This window comes from Macrobrachium rosenbergii, chromosome 17, assembly GCF_040412425.1.
Source record: "Macrobrachium rosenbergii isolate ZJJX-2024 chromosome 17, ASM4041242v1, whole genome shotgun sequence".
Lineage (NCBI taxonomy): Eukaryota > Metazoa > Arthropoda > Malacostraca > Decapoda > Palaemonidae > Macrobrachium > Macrobrachium rosenbergii.
The window spans coordinates 33,975,765-34,000,285 of NC_089757.1; the positions used below are offsets into that span (position 1 = coordinate 33,975,765).

The 24,521-nt window shown below is 33.2% G+C and overlaps 1 protein-coding gene across 9 annotated transcripts in view; it reads left to right on the forward strand.

The window, feature by feature from the left end:
• The window catches only part of LOC136847847 (homeotic protein ultrabithorax-like), a 1,187,590-nt gene that overhangs the window by 704,947 nt on the left and 458,122 nt on the right, over positions 1-24,521 (forward strand). For all 9 annotated transcript variants that reach the window (XR_010855864.1, XR_010855863.1, XM_067119823.1 and 6 more), the window contains one exon: positions 20,020-20,410. Coding sequence is in view for 7 of the 9 variants with exons in the window: in XM_067119823.1 (XP_066975924.1) it covers positions 20,020-20,378 (359 nt within the window). In the remaining 2 variants the exon portion in view is untranslated. The remainder of the gene's footprint in view (positions 1-20,019; positions 20,411-24,521) is intronic.

Here is a 24,521-nt window from a genome sequence, read left to right on the forward strand (position 1 = left end):
TAATCTTAGTAATACTTTCCCTCACAATAAAACAGACACGATGATATTGATGTGAATGATACTTGATAGGATTACATGAGAATGATACTGATAGCTTTATATGTGGATGATACTGATAGCTTTATATGAGGACGATACTGACAGCACTCTAATTACTTCTGATCTTGTTGATGTCCAGGAAGAGAGATACACTGAATTCTGAACCGGCATTGACATTTGGCTAATTGATATTGCCGATTGGAATTTAAGTAATTCCGGTAATGCTTGCTAATTAGCAATGAGTTGGACGGCGCTCATTGAAGAGTAATTATATTGGCAGCAATAAAGCAAACGATGTGATGTCCATGCTTTATGGCCGCGCATAAAATTATTTTTATCGCCGAAAGTAACTACCGCCCCGATATTAATGCCGCCGACCGCCATTCCGGCTGTGACTGTTAAACTGATAGCCGGGGATATAAGGCCGACTTTAATAGTGATTACATGAGGGAATAAGGTTGACAATTTGAAGTGATCTCTCGCACATAAGGTCAATTCGGGTTAATAGATTATTATGGTGATGACGGGAGCGATATAGACTGGGGAACTTGAATTCGCCCTCCGCATCTATTGATGTCTGAAATGGCCGGAAAGTCATTTCAGTTTTGCAATCAATTTGTAATTGATTACTAATTGATCTGTTATTCCATACGTCAAGATAATTAGAGACGGGTTGTTACTGTTGGCGTTAGTGGCATCGTTCCGCCGAAGCCGTTGAGTCATAAATGTTGTTGTATTTCCTTGTTGTTTTTTCTGGCTTAATTTTTTTTTTTTGGGGTTTAATGAAGCAGGCATCTTTATAGTCGCTTTATTATTATTATTATTATTATTATTATTATTATTATTATTATTATTATTATTATTATTATTATTATTATTATTATAAAGGCTTTGTTTTCAGCATAATGAAGCAGACATCCTTACAATCGCTTTATTATTATTATTATTATTATTATTATTATTATTATTAATCTTTTGTTCATTCTCCCAAAGCAATAAAGTTTTTATATTTCCTTGTTTTTTTTATTTGAAGGTTAATGAAGCAAAAATTTTTTTAATCCCTCTTATTATTATTATTATTATTATTATTATTATTATTATTATTATTATTATTATTATTATTATTATTATTATTATTATTATTTTGTTTTTGTAGGTGGAATTAAGGAGAGCTGAAATAAACTCTCACTGAGATTACAAATGGCAATACAAGAGATTAGTCTAAGTCATAAATGACTACCGGGGTGTGGGGGGCGGTGTGATCGTAAACTGTTTTAAGGAGGAGTGGGGGTCCCAGAGCCCCCTTACCAGAGACCCCAAAAAACAAAAAAAGAAAATTTTCAAAACATAATGCCTCAGACTGTAGCTTTAACTTGGAGAAAATTATATAAAAAAATTATTTTTCCTTATCAGCGTATATTTTTTTATTTTTTTTATACGTATGTTTGGATCACTTACCCCTTCCCCCACATCCCCCTCCCACAGTATTTGATGAAAGGGTAGGGGAGGGACAGCCCCTCCGTCCGTATTTTTCAAGACTTGTTCTGTTAATCTGCAAGATAACCGATTGCCATGGAGGTGGTTTCTTGGCAAGAGAGAGTTAATAGTGTTTTTTTTTTTAGAGAGAGAATTTTTGTAATTTTAAAATGATTTTGACATGTTTATATATTTTATTATATATTTTATGATATATATATTATATATATATATATATATATATATATACACACACATATATATATGAGATATATATATATATATATATATATAATATATTTTTATATATATATATATATATATACATATATATATATATATATATATATATATATATATATATATATATATATATATATATATATATATATATATATATATATATATATATATATATATATATATATATATATATATATTACAGGGTGACTGGGTCCATGTGTTTTTATTTCTTTCTGGAAGGGCGGTATCTGGGAGGCCCTTCTTGGCTTTTTTTTTTTTGTGTTATTGAATATAGATAGGAGTTTTTATAAAGATTCTTAGGCCTAGCCAAGGCTAGTTTTTTCTTCATCTTGTTTTATTGACGAAGCTTAAGTTGTAAATAATTTTTTCAAGCGAATTATTTAATATATAATTGTGATGGTTATTATTATCTTGATTTAATAATAATAATAATAATAATAATAATAATAATAATAATAATAATATTAATAATAATAATAATAATAATAATAATAGTTATTAAAAATATTCATTGTAGCATTAGTCTTGGAAAGGAGAAACAAATCCACATATTCCCGAATGCTCTCTGTATAGATTTGTTTTTAAATATATTGGTACCCATACATAACTGCGGATTCGCTTCTCCAGTAATAATAAAAATAATAATAACATAATAATAATAATAATAATAATAATAATAATAATAACAACATAGCCCAATAATAATAATAATAATAATAATAATAATAATAATAATAATAATAATAATAATAATAATAATAATAAAAAAAATGATAAACTCACTATTTTCACAGAAGGCATTAATAACATTACTATTAGCCGTTACAGATTTGTTATGGGAGCAAGAACGGTCCGCAAATCGGAATTTATCATAGAAATGCATCTTGAGGTTTATGAATTTTTCACGAAATTGCCAATATACCTGACGTATATTTTCTTTCATATCTGAGCAAATGAAACCACCTTGCCCGCGATCACTTTTCCGAGAATAAATCGCGTGTGTCGAGTAAAAGGAAAATTGATAGCTTCCACGTCAAGAGTAGAATAATAGTGGAATTGCGGAGTGAGAGATAGAGAGATTCGGGGATCTGGTAGATTTATCGCTGTCGGAAAGAGAATCAAATGTTTTTCTCTTTTTTTTTTTTTTTTTGAAGGAAAATTTTTTTCTTAAAAGGGAATCAAATGTTTTTCTCTTTATTTTGAAAGAATAAATTTTTTGTAAAGAGAATCAAATGTTTTTCTCTTTTTTTAAAGAATAAATTTTTTAAAAAAGAAAATCAAATGTTTTTCTTTTTTGTTTTGGAAGAATAATTTTTTTTAAAAGAGAATCAAATATTTTTCTTTTTTCAAAAGAATAAAAAAAATTTTTAAAGAGAATCAAATTTTTCTCTTTTGTTGTGAACAATTTTTTAAAAAGAGAATCAAATTGTTCTCTCTTTTTTTGTGACATTTGAACGCTCTTGTAGACAGAATCGAGCGAGCGGTTTTTCAGGTGACGGCGGCCGCGCGCACATGCGCAAAGGCTTGTGTACGTTGTTGGCGTTTTCTGCGCGCGCGTGGTGCGGATCCGATGCTGATGCTGTCAGCATAGCGGACGACCGTCTCTTAGCTGTCAGCCTGGTTTTAAAGCGTTTTACGCATCATTATTCCTACCTGTCATTTCTCACATCGAGAATAAATGACGGTTTCAGTATCTTCAGTTGTTAGAGAATCGTGGAATCCATATTATTAATACCATCGGGTATGGGTAGGCTTCGAACGGGCTGAGATGCGTGTATTATACCTATCTGTTTTTATTCGTTTTATAGAATCATATATCTTGTTATTAGCTAAACCTCGCCAGGAAATCTCTTGAGTGATCGATGATCAAGCCTAGTAATGCATAGCTTGTGGTTAGGTCATTTTAACGCTGCAAAATAAAGTTTTCCGAAAAGTTGCGAGTGATTGAGGTGCCATCTCTGAATCGCAAAACATGGCGGACACGTCGCTGCTCTTAGCTAGGTGCTGAGATGGAGACAGTCAATGAAGGAGCAGTAAATGAAAGAGCGAGAGAGAGTAAATGAAAAAGCAGTAAACGAAAGAGAGAGAGAGACAATAAACGAAAAAGTCAGTCTCATAATTATTATAAATAATACTTGCTTTCAGAAGTTACTTCTCAAAGACGATTCTGTTTTTATTAAGATTATGTTTTTTTATGTCATATATTACTTATCGTTATTTTTTCTTTCATATTCTGATCTCAGAATCCTATTACGTAACGGACGATAGGGGAAATTCGCGCTAGCCATAAAGCGAATTTATTATATTTATAGTACCGTTGATTCTGATGAAATTCGTTCATCGAGCGAAGGAAGACGAGAGACGATCGCCGGAACTTCCTTTCGTACGAATTACCGATAGGGCGAATTACTGATTGCACTCTCTCTCTCTCTCTCTCTCTCTCTCTCTCTCTCTCTCTCTCTCTCTCTCTCTCTCTTTGTTGCACTTCTTTTGTTGCACCCGAGTCTAGTAGAGAGAGAGAGAAAGAGAGGGAGACTCTTTTCTTCTGCTCCTTCTTCTATTCCTGTTGCACCCGAGTCTAGTAGAGAGAGAGAGAGAGCGAGCAAGGCAGGCAATTGTCTGAACTGACAAGGCTATAAATGGCATTAAAAGAAGAGAGAGTCTCTCAGTATTGGAGAAACGACCGACGAGTCTCTCTCTCTCTCTCTCTCTCTCTCTCTCTCTCTCTCTCTCTCTCTCTCTCTCTCTCTCTCTCTCTCTCCGTGGAGGCTTAATCCCAGCAGCGTAAATCTCTCGAGTATTATTTTCACCGGCGAGAAGTAGATTTCTTTTTCCACGTAATTGTTATTTTCCCCTTGATTTTCCCCCCATTCGGTTCCTCCTCCTCCTCCTCTCCTATTCCTCCAGCCATCCCAGAACGCCTCTCTTCCATTTTTATCCGTCCGGGCAGGAAAGCGAGAAGGGAAGAAGAATAAAAATGATAAAAAAAGAAAACCTAAAAATAGCATAGAATATTAGCCGTATGATCCATAGTGTTAACTTTGGGTTTACTGCCGTCCTTTTTAATTCTCCCGGACTGGTTTAATGGACGATATCTTTTCTCGCGATGATAAAACATGATTCATGCTAACAAAGTTGGTTTGCCTTTAAGTAGTTTAAAAAGTTTAGCAGGCCACAGGAGAGAGAGCGAAGGAAGGAGGAGGCGCTGCCTAGACTATTTTTGACTTATTTCCAAGCGACACATATTCATTCATTCCACTTTGGTTGAAATTTTCCCCCCCTCCTGAAAATTTGTAAAGTTTCTTGTGTGTGTGTGTGTGTGTTTGTATATATATATATATATATATATATATATATATATATATATATATATATATATATATATATATATATATATATATATTTATTTATATACTATATATATATTTTTTTTATGTTTCATTACATCATTGTGTGTTACTGACATTGATTTAGAAAAGATTTATAGCATTTATATATATTCCTTTATTTTCGTTTCTTTTATATTTGATACAACTTTTGGTAATTTTTTTTTTCAAATGTTTGAGAATCCACATTCTTTTGATTACCTGCCTAAATACATCTTTACATATATATATATATATATATATATATATATATATATATATATATATATATATATATATATATATATATATATATATATATATTATTATTTATTAATTTTTTGTAATGTCTTGTAAAGTGAGGAAATGTAGCATTTGGTTATGAATTGTTCTATATCCATATCTTTAATCTTTTTTAGTTTTGTTTTTGTTGTATGGAAAAGGAAACAACAAAAATACTTCGCTGCTTCTGTTAAATTATTCTACAAGGGCTTTACTGGTTCATGAAAAGTTGTTTCAAGGTTGTTTTCCTTTTAAATCGTTCTTCTTCCTTATATTTAAAAATTATATATATTCATATATATATATATATATATATATATATATATTTATATATATATATATATATATATATATATATATATATATATATATATATTATTTATATTTTGTATATACATATATATATATATATATATATAATATATATATATATATATATATATATATATATATATATATATATATATATATAGAGATATAGAGAGAGAGAGAGAGAGAGAGAGAGAGAGAGAGAGAGAGAGAGAGAGAGAGAGAGAGAGAGAGAACGATTGGTATCTGTTGTGGTAACGTCCTTAATAAAATGGCTGGAAACTATGGCTGAACTCTTGAACATATTCCGATATACTCTGCCTACATGATCTTTATCTATTATATTTTCCCCATTCAGTTATCTTTTAATATTTATGTGCTCCTGATAAAGATTTTCCAATTATAAGCCAACTTTTTATTCATAATGCCGGATAAAAACGCGCGCATGCGTAGAGCGTCTTTCCGTCTATCCCGAGAGAGTTATGCGCAGAGGGAGAGAAAACTTAATGAAAAAAAAACTTAAAAACAAGACTTCTTTATATTTTTTTTTACTAAGAGCTCTCGTTCTCGCCATTAGTATAGTGCTAATTGCTTAACAAGTCGAAATTATTCCTCTGGGAAAATAAACTCCGTATATCTTCAGGCCTAAAAAACTAAGCGCTAAAGCAGAAGTGGGGAGGGCGGGAGGGGGGAGACGCGGAGAGTTTAATTTATGGCAGTCTTCATCTTGTGTTAATTCTTGAGTTTATTTATTTATTTATTTATTTATTTATTTATTTATTTATTGTTTTTACTCCTTCATCTCTCGTTGGTGTAAAGTCTTTTGTCTCCATTCATTCTGGTCGCTAGATCCGAGCGAGAGAGGAAGTAAAATACCAAAGTTATCATCGTGTGTGCGTGTTTGTGTGAGTGTATGTGTGTTTGTGTGTGAGGGGAAAGAGTAGCAAGGGAAACGAGGGGTAAGTGGATGGGTAACGGGAGGAAGGCCCTACGCCCCCCTTCAGCACACACTTCCGCCATCCTTAGTTTACTCTACCGCAGGAGAGAGAGAGAGAGAGAGAGAGAGAGAGAGAGAGAGAGAGAGAGAGAGAGAGAGAGAGAGAGAGAGTCATCGAATGACGAACGATGTGTTGTGTAGGATGTTTTATAACGAAGATTAATGCAAGAATGAATGCTTAGAGGTTTTTATAACGAAGATTAATTCAAGTATGAATGCTTAGAGGGTTTTATAACGAAGATTAATGCAAATATGTGTGCTTAGAGGTGTTTTATGAGGAAAATTAATTCAAGTGTATATGAATGCATAGATTTTTATGACAAAATTAATTCAGGTGTGTATGAATGCTCATGTGTTTTATGACAAAAATTAATGCAAATATGAATGCTTAGATGTTTTATGAAGGAAATTAATTCAATTGTGTATGAATGCTTAGATGTTTTATGGCGAGAATTCATTCAAGTGTGAATGGATGCTTAGGTGTTTTGTAAAGAATATGATTTCAAGTGTGTATGAATGCTTAGGTGTTTCATAACGAAAATAAATTTTAGTGTATATGAATGCTTAGGTGTTTTATGAAGAAAATCAATTTATGACAAAAATTAATGGAAATGTGAATGCTTAGGTATTTTCTAAAGAAAATTAAGTCAGTTGTGTGTGAATGCTTAGATGTTTTATGACTGAAATGAATACAAGTGTGTATGAATGCTTAGTAGTTTTACAACCAAAAGCAACACACTTATTTATGAAAGCGTGTCACGTGTTTATGAATGATGAAATAATAATAGTTATAATATTAATAATAATATCTTTGCTATTTTCATATCCGCAAGCGGGACTTACAGACATTCTCGACGGTATTTTCAATCGTTTTTCATCCACACACCTGCATAAACACGCGTTCCTGTATATCCGTATACCTACACAGGTGTAGTAGTCCCCTGCAATTGAAAGAGGAGAGGCCAACGTTAAAAATGAGCTGTCAACCATTTTCACCGCCATCTATCACCTTTATAGGTCGTCCATCATTTCTTTATTGTGGAATCGCAGCTGTCATTATCACGTTCGGTCTCTCGTGATTTACGAGCTTATTTGTTTGCGTACTTTTTGTGGCGGCGCGCCATTTCCTGTTGCGTTCCGTGAACTTGCTTTTGATTTCTCTTGACACGTTGGAGAGACAGTTATTCATTAGTTTGTAAGTTGGGAGTTTCGTTTTGGTAAGAAAATCACGCAAAGTTTTGTTTACATTGTGTTTATTCCTTAGGGTGGGAATTTAGTCTTTCAGTGATATTGAGCTTAATTATTATTGATTATAAAGTAAATTTTATTAGGAGACGTTATATATTTATATGTGTGTATATATGTTCTTATGGATAGATTATTATTATTATTATTTTGGCGATTTTTGATTGGCTGTCAGAAACCCTGTAAGCCCCGATTGCCAATATAAAAATAGCATATATTATTATTATTATTATTATTATTATTATTATTATTATTATTATTATTATTATTATTATTAAATTTTTATAATTGTCTTGCCCTCATTACATTTAAATCCTTTGTACTAGCTTGAAATTCTCTCTCTCTCTCTCTCTCTCTCTCTCTCTCTCTCTCTCTCTCTCTCTCTCTCTCTCTCTCTCTCTCTCTTCTAACTGGCATACAGCCTAACGTATTTGTGCGTTTAAGGCGATTCAAGATCGTAAATTCACCTAGTCTGTTCTCTTCTCTTTCCCCGGAGTAGCGTGGAACAAGTAAAAAGGAAAAGTATGGGTAGGCTCGGCTTGGGGGCGTTGCCCCCTATCCCCAACGAAGATATTTTATTTCCATAATTTTATAAAAAAAAATTAATAATATTTCCCTAATTTTAGAATTTTAGACAAAATAATAAGGTAAGAATATTTCTCAAATTTTAGAAAAAATTTAAGAATATGTTCCTATTTTAGAAAGTAATTAAGAATATATTTCCCTAATTTGAAAAAAAATGTAAGAATATTTCCTTAATTTGAGAAAAAAAATGTAAGAGATTTTATTTCCCTAATTTTAGTAAAAGAAAATTAAGAAATTTTATTTCTCAAATTTTAGAAAAAATGAAGAAAGATATTTTATTTCCCTAATGTTGGAAAAAAATTTTAAAAAGTAATTTTGTTTTCCCTAATTTTAGACAAGAAGAAATTTAAGATAGTTCCCAAATTTTAGATATAAAAAATTAAGTAATATTTTATTTCCCTAATTTTTTCCCCAAAAAAATCCACAGAAGGAAAAGTAAAGAATATAAAGATATTTGATGCTTCTTACGTACTAACCATAAGTTTGTTAGGAGTTATAATAGTATTCCTTTTTATTTGTCCTAATTTCTTTATTTGTTCTAATACGTATTTAGAACTGGAAGGATCATTTTCCGTAGCGTACAGGTTATCATAACTAAAATTCCTGTCTAGAAAATTTATAGTTTCATATATCTCCCACACTGTTTAGATCTTATCTCTGGAAAATGAGAATAACGGAAGAAAAAGATTATAGAGAAGAGAGAGAGAGAGAGAGAGAGAGAGAGAGAGAGAGAGAGAGAGACTTGGTCAAAGGAGTGTTTACAGTTTCACTTGGTTGGCGAACTTGAAGGTAAAAGTTCGTGCCCAGTGATTTATACGTTCAAAAGTTCCCGAGGTGACATTCACTGATATTTGAACAAGGTGGTACAGTTCTGGCCTGCCCCTCCTCCCCCTCTTTTTTTCTCAAGTGAGCTTGTCTTCATTGTTTATTTTCTTGCGAATGGAAGTGTAGTCTCTTCTCAACAAACATACATACTATAATATATATATATATATATATATATATATATATATATATATATATATATATATATATATATATATATATATGTATATATATATATATATATATATATATATATATATATATATATGTATATATATATATATATATATATATATATATATATATATATATATATATATATATATATATATATATATATATATATATATATATATATATATATATATATATATATATTATATATATTTATATATATATACGTATATGTATATATATATATTACGTGTATATATATGCATATATATATATATATTATGTATATATATAGATGTGTGTTTGTTTGTGTGTATGTATATTTGGATTTTGGGAATGAGAAAAGTATTTTTCTTTGTCACTTAGATTGAAAAACCTTGACGATTGTTAAAACACTTCAGTCTTTCGCAATGCCTAGAGTTGCTTTTGTTAAAAAAAAAATAATACAGAATAATTTGTGCTTCTCAAGGCTTGACATCATTATATTTTCCCATAAATAAATTGATGAAAGCTTTGTCAAAACTGTTACATACGTATTAGATCCTAATATCATTAGATTTTCTCCATAAATTAATGAAAGCTTTGTCAAAACCGAAGTGGGGGTGGGGAACGCATAATCTAAAAACCGTTTTGCGAGTAATAGCCAAAGTGATTACGGCGATAGTAGCAATAATGTTAATGATAGTAATTATGATTAATGCTAAAAACGATCGTCCATTACTTTTAATTGCCGGCATGCAGTATAACAGAGGATATCAAGACGCGCAGCAATTTGTTAGCTAAAATTGCCGCGACTAATTTCTCAACTCTTACCTGAAATAACTAATACCTTTAATTGCAATTTTGTCATCAGTTTCATTACGCATGAAACGCCATTTGTCAAGGAATACAATTATGTGGGGGAATTTTATGGAGACGAAAAGGAAGAGGCAGGAGTTCCTAATTCATTTCTTGCAAGGAGCATTGCTGCTAAAATTTTTTTATTTTTATATAAAAGGGATATATTGAATTTTTTTTATATAAAAGAAAGATATTTGTAGATCACTCAGTGAACTGTTTGCGGTTGTATTTTGAATATGTGTGAATGAAAAAAATTTACATGATTTTTATCAAAATGTTATGAACGGGCGTTTGCTCATAGAAAGATCATCATCAAAATGCCTTATTATTGAAAAATGACATCCTTTATATGACATTTTAAAAAAGATATCATTCATAGTTATATGTAAGAAAGAGAGAGAGAGAGAGAGAGAAGTAACTTAGAGTTTACTGAATTGGTAAGAGTAAACAGTCACCTGGATGGTAACCAGTTTTTTTTTTCTTTTAATATCCGATTTCACATTAAATTATGACTTACTTTTTGGGTAGTTAGTGTCTCCTGTTAAATTACAAACGAATTTGATAGCTAATTTTGTGCTATGATAACTCAGAGGTTTTCAAAACGAATTTGATTCTTAAGTTTGTGCTAAAATATGTCAGAGCTTAAATAAACAAGTAAAAAATGCGCCTAAGTTTCTTCGGCGCAATCGAGTTTTCTGTACAGTGCATAATGCTGTATGAGCCGTGGACCCGTGGCCCATGACACTATAACCGCGGCCCGGTGGTGGCCTATCCTATATCGTTGCCAGAAGACGATTATGGCTAAATTTAACCTTAAATAAAATAAAAACTACTGAGGCTAGAGGGCTGCAATTTGGTATGTTTGATGACCAGAGGGTGGATGATGAACATACCAATTTGCAGCCCTCTAGCCTAAGAAGTTTTTAAGATCTGAGGGCGGACAAAAAAAGTGCGGTCGGACAGACAAAGCCGGCACAATAGTTTCCTTTTACTGAAAACTAAAATCATATCATAAAAACAATAAGGAAAACAATAATTTTCTCTTGGGCATGCGCAGATCGGAAGAGTTCGCGAAGAGTGGAAAAATAAGTCATCCAGATTATGAAGCATGATTGATGACTGGAACATATTCGATAAGGGAGGAATTTTACGACCGGCGAGACTAACTCTCCGTGAGTTATCTCTCTCTCGTCTGCAAATTGAGACATGGCCCCGGTGTCGTGCTCCAGATACATTAAACTCTCCTGCAATGCAACATGATCGTGATATTCTTGGGGATTCGTGAGAGAATATTTAAGCGCTGCAAAAGGACGGCATTATTCCCGGGGCATGGTGTTTAGTAGACGCGCGGTTAGTTGCAAAAATCTAATTTTTTTTTTTTTACAATCTGAGTCTTATTGCTGACTCGCCAAGTTATTTTGTAACTTCATAGTTTCTTATTAAAAAAAAATATTAATTTTTATCACAGCTGAATTTTTATTATTTTTTTTTTTTTTCAGTCAGACCGAGTTTTATTTCTTACGCGTCAAATAGTGTTGTAACTTTATATTTTCTTAGCAAAACTATTTTTTTTTTTTCGGTTACAGACTGAGTTTTATTCCCTACGTGTCAAGCAATAGGCCTATTATAGTAACTTTATCAATTTTTTTAGTAAAAATTTTTTCAGTCACAGCTAAATTTTATTTCTGACTCGTCAAGTAATTTTGTTTTTTATAATTTTTTAGCAAAAATCTTATTTCTTTTCAGTTACACAAACAATTTTGCAGCTATAATTTCTTATTAAAATCTCATTTTCCAGTTACAGCTGAATTTTATTTCTCCATAGTTGAATAACTTTCTGACTTAGACTTACAATTCCTTAGGCAAGTTTCATACCTCTCTGAAACTTTTTTATTTTTTTTTTTTTGGTTTTTTTGTTTTTGGTCTCATAATTGCGCTTAGGACGAAGAACGCAGATAAGCTCCAAGTGGTGTACGCGAGATTGGTACGAGTTGGACCCAAGACCGATTGAGTTATCGAGATCATTTGCTTCCTCTTCCCTGATTGGTTCAAGACCGTGAAGGAGGAGGGGCTTGGACTGATGACGCCACTCTGTACTTTAGATTTATGGCTTGGCCTCATAAATTTATGCCACATATATTTATCGGTATTTCGTTCAAACATTTATGCCTGATGTCTGAAATGCCGGAGAAGTTTGATTAATAATTGATTGAATGGAGAATGTCTCTGTGATCGGGCAGTGACTGGAGAATGTTTCTGTGATGGGGCAGTGGCTGGAGAATTTTTCTGTAATCGGGCAGTGGCTGGAGAATGTTTCTGTGATCGGGCAGTGACCGGAAAATGTTTATGTGATCGGGCAGTGAATGGAGAATGTTGAATGGAGAATGTTTCTGTGATCGGGCAGTGAAATGGACAATGTTTCTGTGATCGAGCAGTGACTGGAGAATGTTTTTGTAATCGGGCAGGGTAGGGTAGAGCAGGGCACAGTTTGTGCGAGATCTGTCGACAGGGAAAAGCGATTGCAAATAGCACATCGTCATGGAGGTCTTCATAGGGTCAAGCCCATTGCATACACAAGCCTCTTATCAGAAAATTGGAGAGGACTTATAGTAGGCTTATCGTGACGTAGGAGTGATCGATGAAGGGGCAAGTTGAAAGGGGGATGAAGAGGGGCGGGCTGGGTGAGCGCGAGCGAGCGCCCCTTTAGGCTTATATTCTCTCTACCGCTCCTGTAGTAGGCCTATCCCTACCCTTTCTCTCTCTCCTCCCAACCCCCGAAAAAGGGCCACCCGGAACCCTCCCACCTGGAGACCTATAGAAGGAAGTTGGCCGGGCGCCTTTATACGCTCCACCCCTTTTCTGAAGGAAGGAAAAATAAGAGAAAACTTTTATATATAAAAAAAATAAATAAAAAAGGAATCTTTGGCTGTGGCATTAAGACATGTCTCCTGTGTGTGTGTGTGTGTGTGTGTGTGTGTGTGTGTGTGTGTGTTGATATACTAACCAGGAGGGTCCATCATATAGATTTTTCTTTTCCAGTCTGTCCCTGAGATATTTTTCCTAAGTCAGCGATGAAGCCAGCTGTGAGTAGTAGTAGTAGTAGTAGTAGTAGGCCTTTTGGAAAAGCGTAAAAAAAAAAAAAAGTGGGTATATAAACACTCTTAAGTCAAAACTGTCAAACGTGCTATACTGGTCTTGGAACGGTCGGATCATCGCGAACTTGTATTGAAAGTATTTCGTACGTGTCCAAGGACGCCGATTAAAGAGACGCTGTCATTCGGAGCCTGTGTGGTTTGTTGTTTTAAGCCGCGTTCGGATAACAAAGCACCTCGGGAGGTAGGAGGTCTATGAAAATTGGAATGGATGGTCTTCGATCTCTTTTGGGGTTTTTTTTTATGATGTCCTGTCATATCAGGTTTTGGGTGTCCTTCAGTGCCCTCTCTATGTGACTTTTAATCTTTTTCTTTTGGTTGTTAGCGTAATTTTTTATGTTTTGTTATTACGTAGGCCTAAGGTAACTATTTCTTTTATGCATTCAGTTGGCAGCGTAATTTTAAAAAGATTTTATTACATAGGTCTTTGTTATTTATTTGTTTTGTGCATTCAGTTGGTTTAATCATTGACTTTTTAGTCGGTTTGTGTTCTATGTTTGGTTTAATTTCTGTAAAATGGAGTTTTACATGAAAACATAGACAAATTCTTTCTTTATACTTAACCGCGATATTTTGGGCAAAAATATATTAAGAGTAAACTGTTAGAGAACATTGAGTAGTTTCTCTCCTCTCTCTCTCTCTCTCTCTCTCTCTCATATTACTCTCTCTCTCTCAAAAATTTTCTCTCAAGGCTATAAGAAAAAAACAAAATTAAATCAAGGCTCTCTCTCTCTCATCTAACTTCTCTCTCTCTCTCTCTCTCTCTCTCCGTGATATTGTAGCCAAAAATATATTAACAGTAAAGCTATAAGAAAACATTGACAAACTCTCTGATACCCAACACAATAACAACGATTTTCAGGAAACACATATTTTATTCAAAGCATATTGACAGGTATCTATTTTTGCGCTTAGGGGGAGAACCTATTATTCATTTGAACCTCGCTGACGTCACAGCGTATTGTTTTCTCAGTGTGTAACTTTTGTTCTTCGTCTTTTCTTATTATTTTTATGAGTTTGTGTAATTTTTCTTTAAGTTTGTGAAGCCTATTTTTCTGTTTTGGCATGAACCTTTTTATGTAATTTGTCTAATGTTTATTTTTGTAATGTGAAATAATAATGGAAGGACTCACCTGTCAATCACCTGTCAAAATGTCCTCATTTTGCTCTTATACATTAGCAGGTGTTTTCAGCTGTTTATTCAGCTTCTTCTTCTTTTTTTTTGGTGGGGGGGGGCTCATCCTTCTTTTGCAATTCTTTCTTCGTTCCGTTCGTCCCCATCCATTTTTTGCACATCCGGTGGTTCGGAAGCCACGCCACCCATGGCGTGCTGTTGCTGGTTTCCCCAATTTCGGTAACTGCCGAAATAAAATGTCACTTCTTTCGATGATTGAGGAATAAAAATGCCATTTCATGTTTTGCCCGAATCTTTCTCCGAAGTTCAGTCGTGTATACATTGTCAGTTTTTGATTGACAGCCGAACTTGGTCCGCCAGACTTTGCTGGCGGACTAATGGCTGGAAATTACACGGTCCAGGCCTTCTGGAATCTGGCTTCTGCTGATATTTCCAGGGACGACCCTTTCTGGAAAAAAGAGAGAAAGAAAAAAAATTAGTAATAATTCCGGAAAATTGAGCCGCATAATTACAAGTTCATAAGAACCAGGTAGGGAGTTTTTTTTTTTTTGGGGTGGGATGGAGGGGAGGGATGTGTGTGAGGGGGTTGAGGTAGTGGGTTGTCTATTAGTAATACTGGTTGATCATACTTTGTCAGGCCATCGCTGCTGTTCTTATGGAAACATCCTTCCCACGACTGACTCGAGGGTAGACAGACTTCATGTTTCGTTAATTGTGATCAATATCAGGTTTCATTTTGTATTTGGAGTTGTTATGAGTTAGGCATTATTATTATTAATATTATTATTATTATTATTATTATTATTATTATTATTATTATTATTATTATTATTATTATTATTATCTAAGTTATGACGATTATTATTAATAATAATAATAATATTATTAATAATAATAATAATAATAATAATTATTATTATTATTATTAAATACTAGTACTTCTTCAACTCTGTATATAGCAGTGATTAGCCATACTGACACTTTTATTATTATTATTATTATTATTATTATTATTATTATTATTATTATTATTATTATTATTATTATTATTGTTATTATTACAACTTTAAATGCTAGTACCTCTGCAACTCCTACATAGTAGTGACAGCCATTATACTGTGCTTATTTCCCTCGCTGCCCTCACGTCGCAATACCTTAGACAAAGAAACTCAGGAATAAAAAAAAAGAAAGAAACCTACATCGGCGTTGCAGAACATAATGAATAATTCATACGTCAGCCAATTCGTCTCCATGTCAATGGAGATTACTACTGCTGACTGCTTTGACTTATGAGAAATGAAGAATCGATGGAACTTATGAGTCACGACACGATACGACTTAATTGAAAGAATGGGAATTATTATTATCAGGGTCTCCGTGGCGTGTCATGCGATGTAATTCGTCACGATATCAGTGGAATGGTATTTTGACTTGTAATGTGAGTGGATGGAATTTCATGTTTGGCAGATTTTTAATTAAAAGAAAAAACTTTCTTCTAGGGAAAAGAAACAAATGTTGGAGACATTCAGTCTGCTAGATAAACATTCGTGGAGAAAAAGAAAAGTTGGAAACATTATAAAAAATTCTTATAGGAAAACAAACAGCAAATATTGGAAGCTCGTGATGGGAGTGGATGAAATTTTATGTTAGGCAGATTTTTAATTAAAAGAAAAAACTTTCTTTTAGGGAAAAGAAACAAATGTTGGAGTCATTCAGTCTGTGAGATAAACATTCGTGAAGAAACAATCAACAAACGTTGGAAACATTATAAAAAAAAATTATTATAGGAAAACAAACAGTAAATATTGGAGACTGTCGTAATAGGAGTGGCTGAAGATGTTTGGCAGATTTTCAATTAAAAGAAAAACTTTCTCCTAGGAAAAAAAGAAACAAATGTTGGAAACATTCAGTTTGTTAGATAAACATTCGTGAAAAAAAATACAAAAGTTGGAAACATTATGCAAAAAACTCTTACAGGAAAACAGACAACAAATATTGAAAACAATGATTCTGTTAAAAAAATTCATATGGAAAAACGATAACAAATGTTGGAAACATTATTAAAAAATTCTAATAGGAAAACAAACAACAAATATTGGGGAACATTCATTCTTTAAAAAATTTTTACAGAAAAAACAACAACAAATGTTGGAAACATTTTAAAAACATTCTTGTAGGAAAACAGACAACAAATATTGGAAACATTCATTCTGTAAAAGAAAATTATAGAATAAGACAACGGCAAATGCTGGAAGCATTATAAAAAAACATTTTATAAAAAAACAAATGTTGGAAACATTCAGTTCTGTAAAAACATTCTCATAGAAAAAGCAACTTCTTCTCCCCAATCTTTCGTTTCGTATGTGTGTAAAAAATTCTATATATTTCAGAAAATACTCCCAATTCTCTAGCTTTGCTGTTTTGCAATATAATAATTCCAAATATTGCAAGTTGAGACCGTAGGTTTTATTGCAATCATCGTGATCGGTCATTACTCTTGCTGAGTAAATTTATGTTCACTGTCGCTGATGAATTCAGGTTTTTTAATAATTGAAAAAAAAAATTACGTCACGACGTCTCTGTTTCCAAAGAATTTTGATATTTTAAACGTTTCAAAAACATGATCTTCGGCGTCAAAACATGTCCATGTATTTTCTTTTTTTTATTTTTTGTATGAACTACGTGAATTTCCTTAGGCCTAAGTGATCGAACAATAAATTGAGGTTTAGCTCGAGAGGGGGGCGGGGGCCTGTGGCCCCTAAATAGGGATAGAAATCCAGTAACGCCGACGTTATTCAAGACAAATGCAAATGAATAGTGTCAAGTGGTCATTGCACTTGGTACATGTTTTTTTTTTTTTTTTTTTTGTGGTGGATTCCGAGAAGAGAAACTTGTCTTGAAGTGTTGTTTTCTTTTTTATGTAGGTCGCGGAAGTTTTCCAATGGAACGGTATTAATGCAATTGTATCCGAAGGTTCTGCTTATAATTTACAAAAAAAAAAAAAAAAAAATCACATTTCTTTTTACTATGTGGGTATCTTAATTATTGAAAGAGAAAGGCAGAATCCGCTCGTGCTTATGTAACAAAACAAACAAAACTTATAATTAAAAAAAAAGCATTTAACTGTTCTAGATATTTCATTTTTAAATGTAGACAATTTTTAGATACAAGGCGGGGTTGGCGGTGGTCGGAGCCCGAAAGTTGTTGGAGATAGTTTAACCCACCTGATGAAAATTCCATAAATACCTGTTTGAATATATTTTGACAGTATTCATACAAGAAGTAAATATGTATATAATTTTACAGTATGCATACAAGAAGTAAATATGTATATATTTTTACAGTATGCATACAGGAAGTAAATGTGCATGAATAAGTATTGCTTAGCAATTGTTTTCTGTCAAAATATTATAACCAGGAGCTTTCGTTATGGTAATTTTTTTATCATTAGTTTAGTACAGCTTTTTAAAGGCGCATGCAAAAAATAAAATCTGATCATGTAGAGTACAGCAACCAGTCTTGGTGAAATGGGCCGATTACAGGTAAGTATTGACACGAGTTAGTAGTAATTAGGATAATAATCGTAAAGTTAATTCTCTCTCTCTCTCTCTCTCTCTCTCTCTCTGTATATATATTACATATGTATATATTACATATATGTATATATGTGTATATATATATATATATATATATTATATATATATATAATGTATATATATATATATATATATATATATATATATATATATATATATATATATATATATATATATATATATATATATACATGTATATATATGTATATATATATATATATATATATATATATATATATATATATATATATATATATATATATATATATATATATATATATATATATATATATATATATATATATATATATATATATATATATATATATATATATATATATATATATATATATATATATATATATATATATATAGAGTGCTGGTAACTGCTATAGCAGTAAGAGCTTGTTTTTGTCCTTGATGCAGACTGAGGCAAGTACTAATTTAATTGTTCAGGCGTCCCCACATTTTACAGCTAATTGAAGCAATGATTTTAGCTGGGCATCATTACCCCCTGTTTTTCCCGAATTTATCACGTCGTTAATATTGCAAGCTTAAATTACTTGTTTGAATATCTAATTCTGCCGATCCTTAATCGACTCATTTATACGAGTGCTCATACCACTCAGAAAAAAAATAAATAAAAAAAAAAGTGTAGAGGTGAAATCAGTGTTTCTTCTGGCCCTCCAGATTAAGCTGAAAAATGCTTCTCTATAATGGGCGTAAATCTCCCCCTTCCCCCTTATTTATTGTAGTTCCCTTTCTATGAATCTACGTGGCAATCCCCCCTTTTCCTTTCCCTTCCCCAGTACGGAAGGAGAAGAAATAGAAGTAGGAAGAGGGAGAATTCGGGATTATTTACCCCCCCCCTCCTGGTACAGAAAAGAAGTAAAAGAAAATAGAAGTAGTAAGTGATATGGAGAAATCAGAATTAGTTACCCTCCCTAATAGAGAAAAGCAGATGAAGAAATAGAAGTAGGAAGAGAAAGAGAGAATTCAGAATTAGTTACCCTCCCCAGTACAGAAAAGCAGAAAAAGAAAATAAAAGTAGTAAGTGATAGATAGAACTCAGAATTAATTACCCTTCCTAATACAGAAAAAGAATAATAAGAATAAAAAATAGAAATAGCCTAGTAATTGATAGAGAGAATTCAGAATTCGTTACCCTCCCTAGTACAGAAGAAGAAGAAGAAGGAGAATAAGAAATAGAAATATCCTAGTAAGTGAATTCTCTAGAAATATCCTAGGAAGTGATAGAGAGAATTCAGAATTCATTACCCTTCCTAGTACGGAAGAAGAAGAATAATAAGAATCAGAAGTAGAAATAGCTTAGTAAGTGATAGAGAGAATTCAGAATTAGTTACCCTCCCCAGTACAGAAAAAAATAAGAAAATAGAAGTAGTAAGTAATAGAGAGAATTCAGTTACCTTCCCTGGTACAGGAGAAGAAGAAGGAGAAGGAGAATAAGAAGAAAATAGAAGTAGTGGGTGAAACAGAGAAAAATCCAGAATTCCTTAATTAAGAAGTCTTAATTTTCCATTTCTCTTTGCAGGGGCAAGAATAAAAAGAAAATAGAAGTAGTGGGTGAAAGAGAGAAAAAAGCCAGAATTACCTTAATTAACAAGTCTTAATTTTCTCTTTGCAGGAGCTAGAATAAAAAGAAAACAGTTGTAAATGAAAGGGAGAGAAAAATCCAGAATTCCTTAATTAATAAGCCTTAATTTTCTCTTTGCAGGAGCAAACGGGCTGAGGCGCAGAGGCCGACAGACTTACACGCGGTACCAGACCTTGGAACTGGAGAAGGAGTTCCACACAAACCACTATCTCACGCGACGGAGACGGATCGAGATGGCCCACGCCCTCTGTCTCACGGAGAGACAAATCAAGATCTGGTTCCAGAACAGAAGAATGAAGCTGAAGAAAGAGATCCAGGCCATTAAGGAGTTGAACGAGCAGGAGAAGCAGGCGCAGAGTGCAAAGATGGCACAACAACAACAACAGACCGCGAACAGTGCCCAGTCCATGACCTCCAATCAGGGGGCGGGAGGGGGGGCGGTTGGGGATCAGAACCCCCCCAACCACACGCAAAACTAACGACACAACTTCATCTATACATTAGGATTAAGGTGAGTAGAGCCTCCGCTGCGTTGTACCTCAATGTATCCGACGTCTCTTCATGTGTATCAAAGGGACGTTTTTTATCATTAACTTTTTATTCCTTTTTTTTTTTTGCTTTTTTTTTTGCTGACTTCGTTCGGATGGCGTTTCGTTCTTAAGAACAAGATACTTCATTCATACTATTTTCTTTCATTCACTGTATTTTCTTTCATTCACTGTATTGTATTTCATTCACTGTATTGTATTTCATTCAGTGTATTTATTTCATTCACTGTATTTTCTGTCATTCACTGTATTTATTTCATTCACTGTATTTTCTTCCATTCACTGTATTATATTTCATTCTCTGTATTTTCTTTCATTCACTGTATTTATTTCATTTACTGTATTTTATTTCATAACTATTTCTTTCATTCACTGTAATATATTTCATTCACTGTATGGTATTACATTCACTGTATTTTTTCATTCACTTTATTCTAGTTCATTCACTTTATTCTAGTTCATTCACTGTATCTATTTCTTTCTCTGTATTTATTTCTTTCACTGTATTTCATTTCATTACGGTATTTTATTTTACTCACTGCATTTCATTCATGGTATTTTATTTCATTCACTGTATTTCATTTCTTTCACTGTATTCCATTTCATTCATTGTACTTTATATTAGTCACTGTATTTACTTCATTTTGGGTGTAAGAGACCAGAGAAAAGCAGGTCCGTCAATCAGTGTGTTGATTGATAGGATAAAAATTAAAATGGCAATCAATCATTTTATATATAAAATTTTTTTTAATTTTATTTTTGTAATTGTATTCATAAGTAAACATGCTCGTGCAATTAATTACATTATATTATTTTTTTCTGATTTCAAATTTGAATATTTGCAGTAATTTTTATCTATGTCCCATGGGCTGTCTTCATTTATTTTTGCAAAAATTTATCTTCCATTTTTGCAAAAGTGAATTGACAGTTCAGAATGTTGATTTTCATACAGTATGATAATACAAAATTTTTTTAGTATGACAACGATGATTAGTATTCTGAAAAATTATTCTATTGCTCAATATCGAGGAAAATATTCGCTAGATAATAATAATAATAATAATAATAATAATAATAATAATAATAATAATAATAATAATAATAATAATAATAATGTGAGGGAAATCTGAGGATTATATATACATATATATAAATATATATATATGTATATATATATATATATATATATATATATATATATATATATATATATATATATATATATATATATATATATATATATATATATATATATATATATATATATAATTTATGAAGAATGATAAATACTGATTTTATTTTACTAAACTTTATTATTATTATTATTATTATTATTATTATTATTATTATTATTATTATTATTATTATTATTATTATTATTATTATTATTATTATTATCATCGCGATCGTTGTTATTCCCGCTGAATTATTCTTCACCAATAAGAACTCCTGTTTTTCGTCGAAAATAGCTTTCATAATTATCTACCGCACCGTTAACATTACTGTCGTTCCGTAAGTTTTATATTCTAAAACATTCAGCACAAATCGAAAGGTTGGGGGTGGGTGTGGGTGGAAGGGGGGGTGGAGGGGGGAGAGGAGTAATTTTAGGTGTGGCAAAACCAGAAGTTGTCCTGAGGTATTGCCTATCGATTATTGAACTACCCGGTTACTGAATCAGCCACATCATCTGTTTGTATGTTCAATGGAAAGTGTGTTTGAATGTCGTGGGGCTGTCGGTGTGTATATTATGTATTTAAAAGAAAAATAATAAAAAAATATATATATATATATATATATATATATATATATATATATATATATATATATATATTTTAATGTTTTACAGTACTGTTCATTTTATATATAATTGATTAATTATTTCTGTTTGAAATTCCTTTCACGGAAGTATTACCATCATAGGCACAGTATATACCATATATTTACAGTATATATACATATATATGTGTGTATATATATATGTATATATATACATATATATGTACATATATATACATACATACATATATATATAGTATATATAATATATATATATATATATATATATATATATATATATATATATATATATATATATATATATATATATATATATATATATATCTTCTTTCCAAAAGAAATTATTCCGGACCACCACCTTGGCCTAAATTCTTCTCCTTTTGTGGGTTTGTTTAGACAGTCATTAACAGCACACCAAATAACACCTGGACTGACCTCGTTTAAATTAGAGATCGCTTAATAGAGATGAATTGTTATTTAACACTTGTAGACATGCAGACGTACCTAATTATGCTGCCAACACATTTTTAGCAATAACGTGAGCTATGAATCTGTTAGGCAATTATTAGATTCGTAATACGCTCTTCTAATGCAAATGTCGGGATTTGAGGGACAAATGACAGAAATAAATCGTTAATAGGAATCTGGAACGCTTGGTATTATCATTCCTATTATTATGATTTGGTCACGGGGAAATGTCTGTGTTAATTCCTGTGCTAATAAAAGCAATTGCATATAAAATGTGGTTTTCGCTTATGCAACTTTTTCACTCATCAACTTACGGGAATATACAAAAGTATAGCAAGGGTACCATTGTCTCCATTTGACGTAAGATTAATACTCAAGAGCTGAATTCATGTTCTGTGATGTCTAACGGTTGTTTTTTATAGTAAGATTTACACTAAGGAAAGAGAGAGAAAATATTATCCAGGTTTGGCGTAGTGAGTGACTGAGTCATCAAAAGTAGGAGGCCATTGTTGCTACTTCACCGAAGGCCTTGATAGTAGAGAGGGAGGAGGCTGGCATTCATCGTGGGGCGCCGCCCCCTTTGGAAATGGGAGGGGCCAAACCCCCCCCTCTCCTTCCAGTTCCCCATCTCACCCCCCTTCTCCCACTTCTCCTGGGAGGCTTGTGGCTATAGGAGGGGGGGAAGGGGAAGGGGGGAGGGGGTAAAGTGACGAAGGAGTGGAGGCGAGGGGAATGGGCCACAGGTGAAGTTAAGGTATCCTACCGACGCGATTGTTTGAGCGTTGCTCCCAAGTTTGATTGACAGGAGTTTAGATAATGAGGAAACGCTACTCTCGTAAAGAAGCTTTTTGCTTACTCTGTAATAATTCTTATTAAGGATGCAGTACTAAGACTAGTTAGAGGTTTCCTGCGACTATTTTATAGAGATTTCTCATCCCGGAATGAAGGAGAAGCCAAAGTCGGCGGCGTCACTACGCAGGAATACAAATCGTTCAAAATCAATTTTGCCGCCTCTACTGTCCCCTCCTCCTCCTCCTCCTCCTCCTCCTCCTCCTCCTCCTCCTCCTCCTCCTCCTCCTCCTCCTCCCATTCCGTCTAAACCGACACTCCTCCGAGCCTAGCTCACTCGATTTCAAAGTTACCCCTTGAAGAGAGGCCGAGTCAGAGACCGCCTTTTGGCGCTGACTTCCAGCGTTCTTTGATGTACTCCTCGGTCTTTTGACATTTGCACACCTCTTCCACTCACCGTAGCATGAACTGAGTACCTCCGTGAGGTCCTCAGAAGAGGAAGAAGAAGAAGAAGACGACGAAGAAAAGAGTTCGTCCTGTTGTGAGAAACTGCAAGTGTGCGGCGGTAAAGCGTGGAGCGAGACGTCTCAAGCATGGCCCGAATTTCAATAAGATAATCAATACGGGAGGCTCCGCCCCCCAAGTGTCCCCCCCAACTATTCCAGCCTCTTCTCTCTTTAGCCTCTCACTCTCTCTCTCGTGGGGCTCTCCCCCTCGACACCCCCGTCGCCTCTCACACACACACACACACGCTTCTGCCCCCTCCCCCCCTATTTTCTCTCCCTCACCCCACCCCTCTTTTTCGGCCCCCTCCCCGACACTCGCCCTCTCACGCCTTCCCCAAGCTTTCCCATTCTCTCTGGTAAAAGCGAGAGGTAAAAAACGGGAAATTCCCGATTGCCGCCTAAATGGAGATGTAACTCGAACGTTTTCAGTTGATGAGGCGAAGGTGAAATGACGAGACGGATTTTGTGAGGAATGGAACTTGATGTTTCTTGGAGTTTTCTCTGCGCTGTTTCT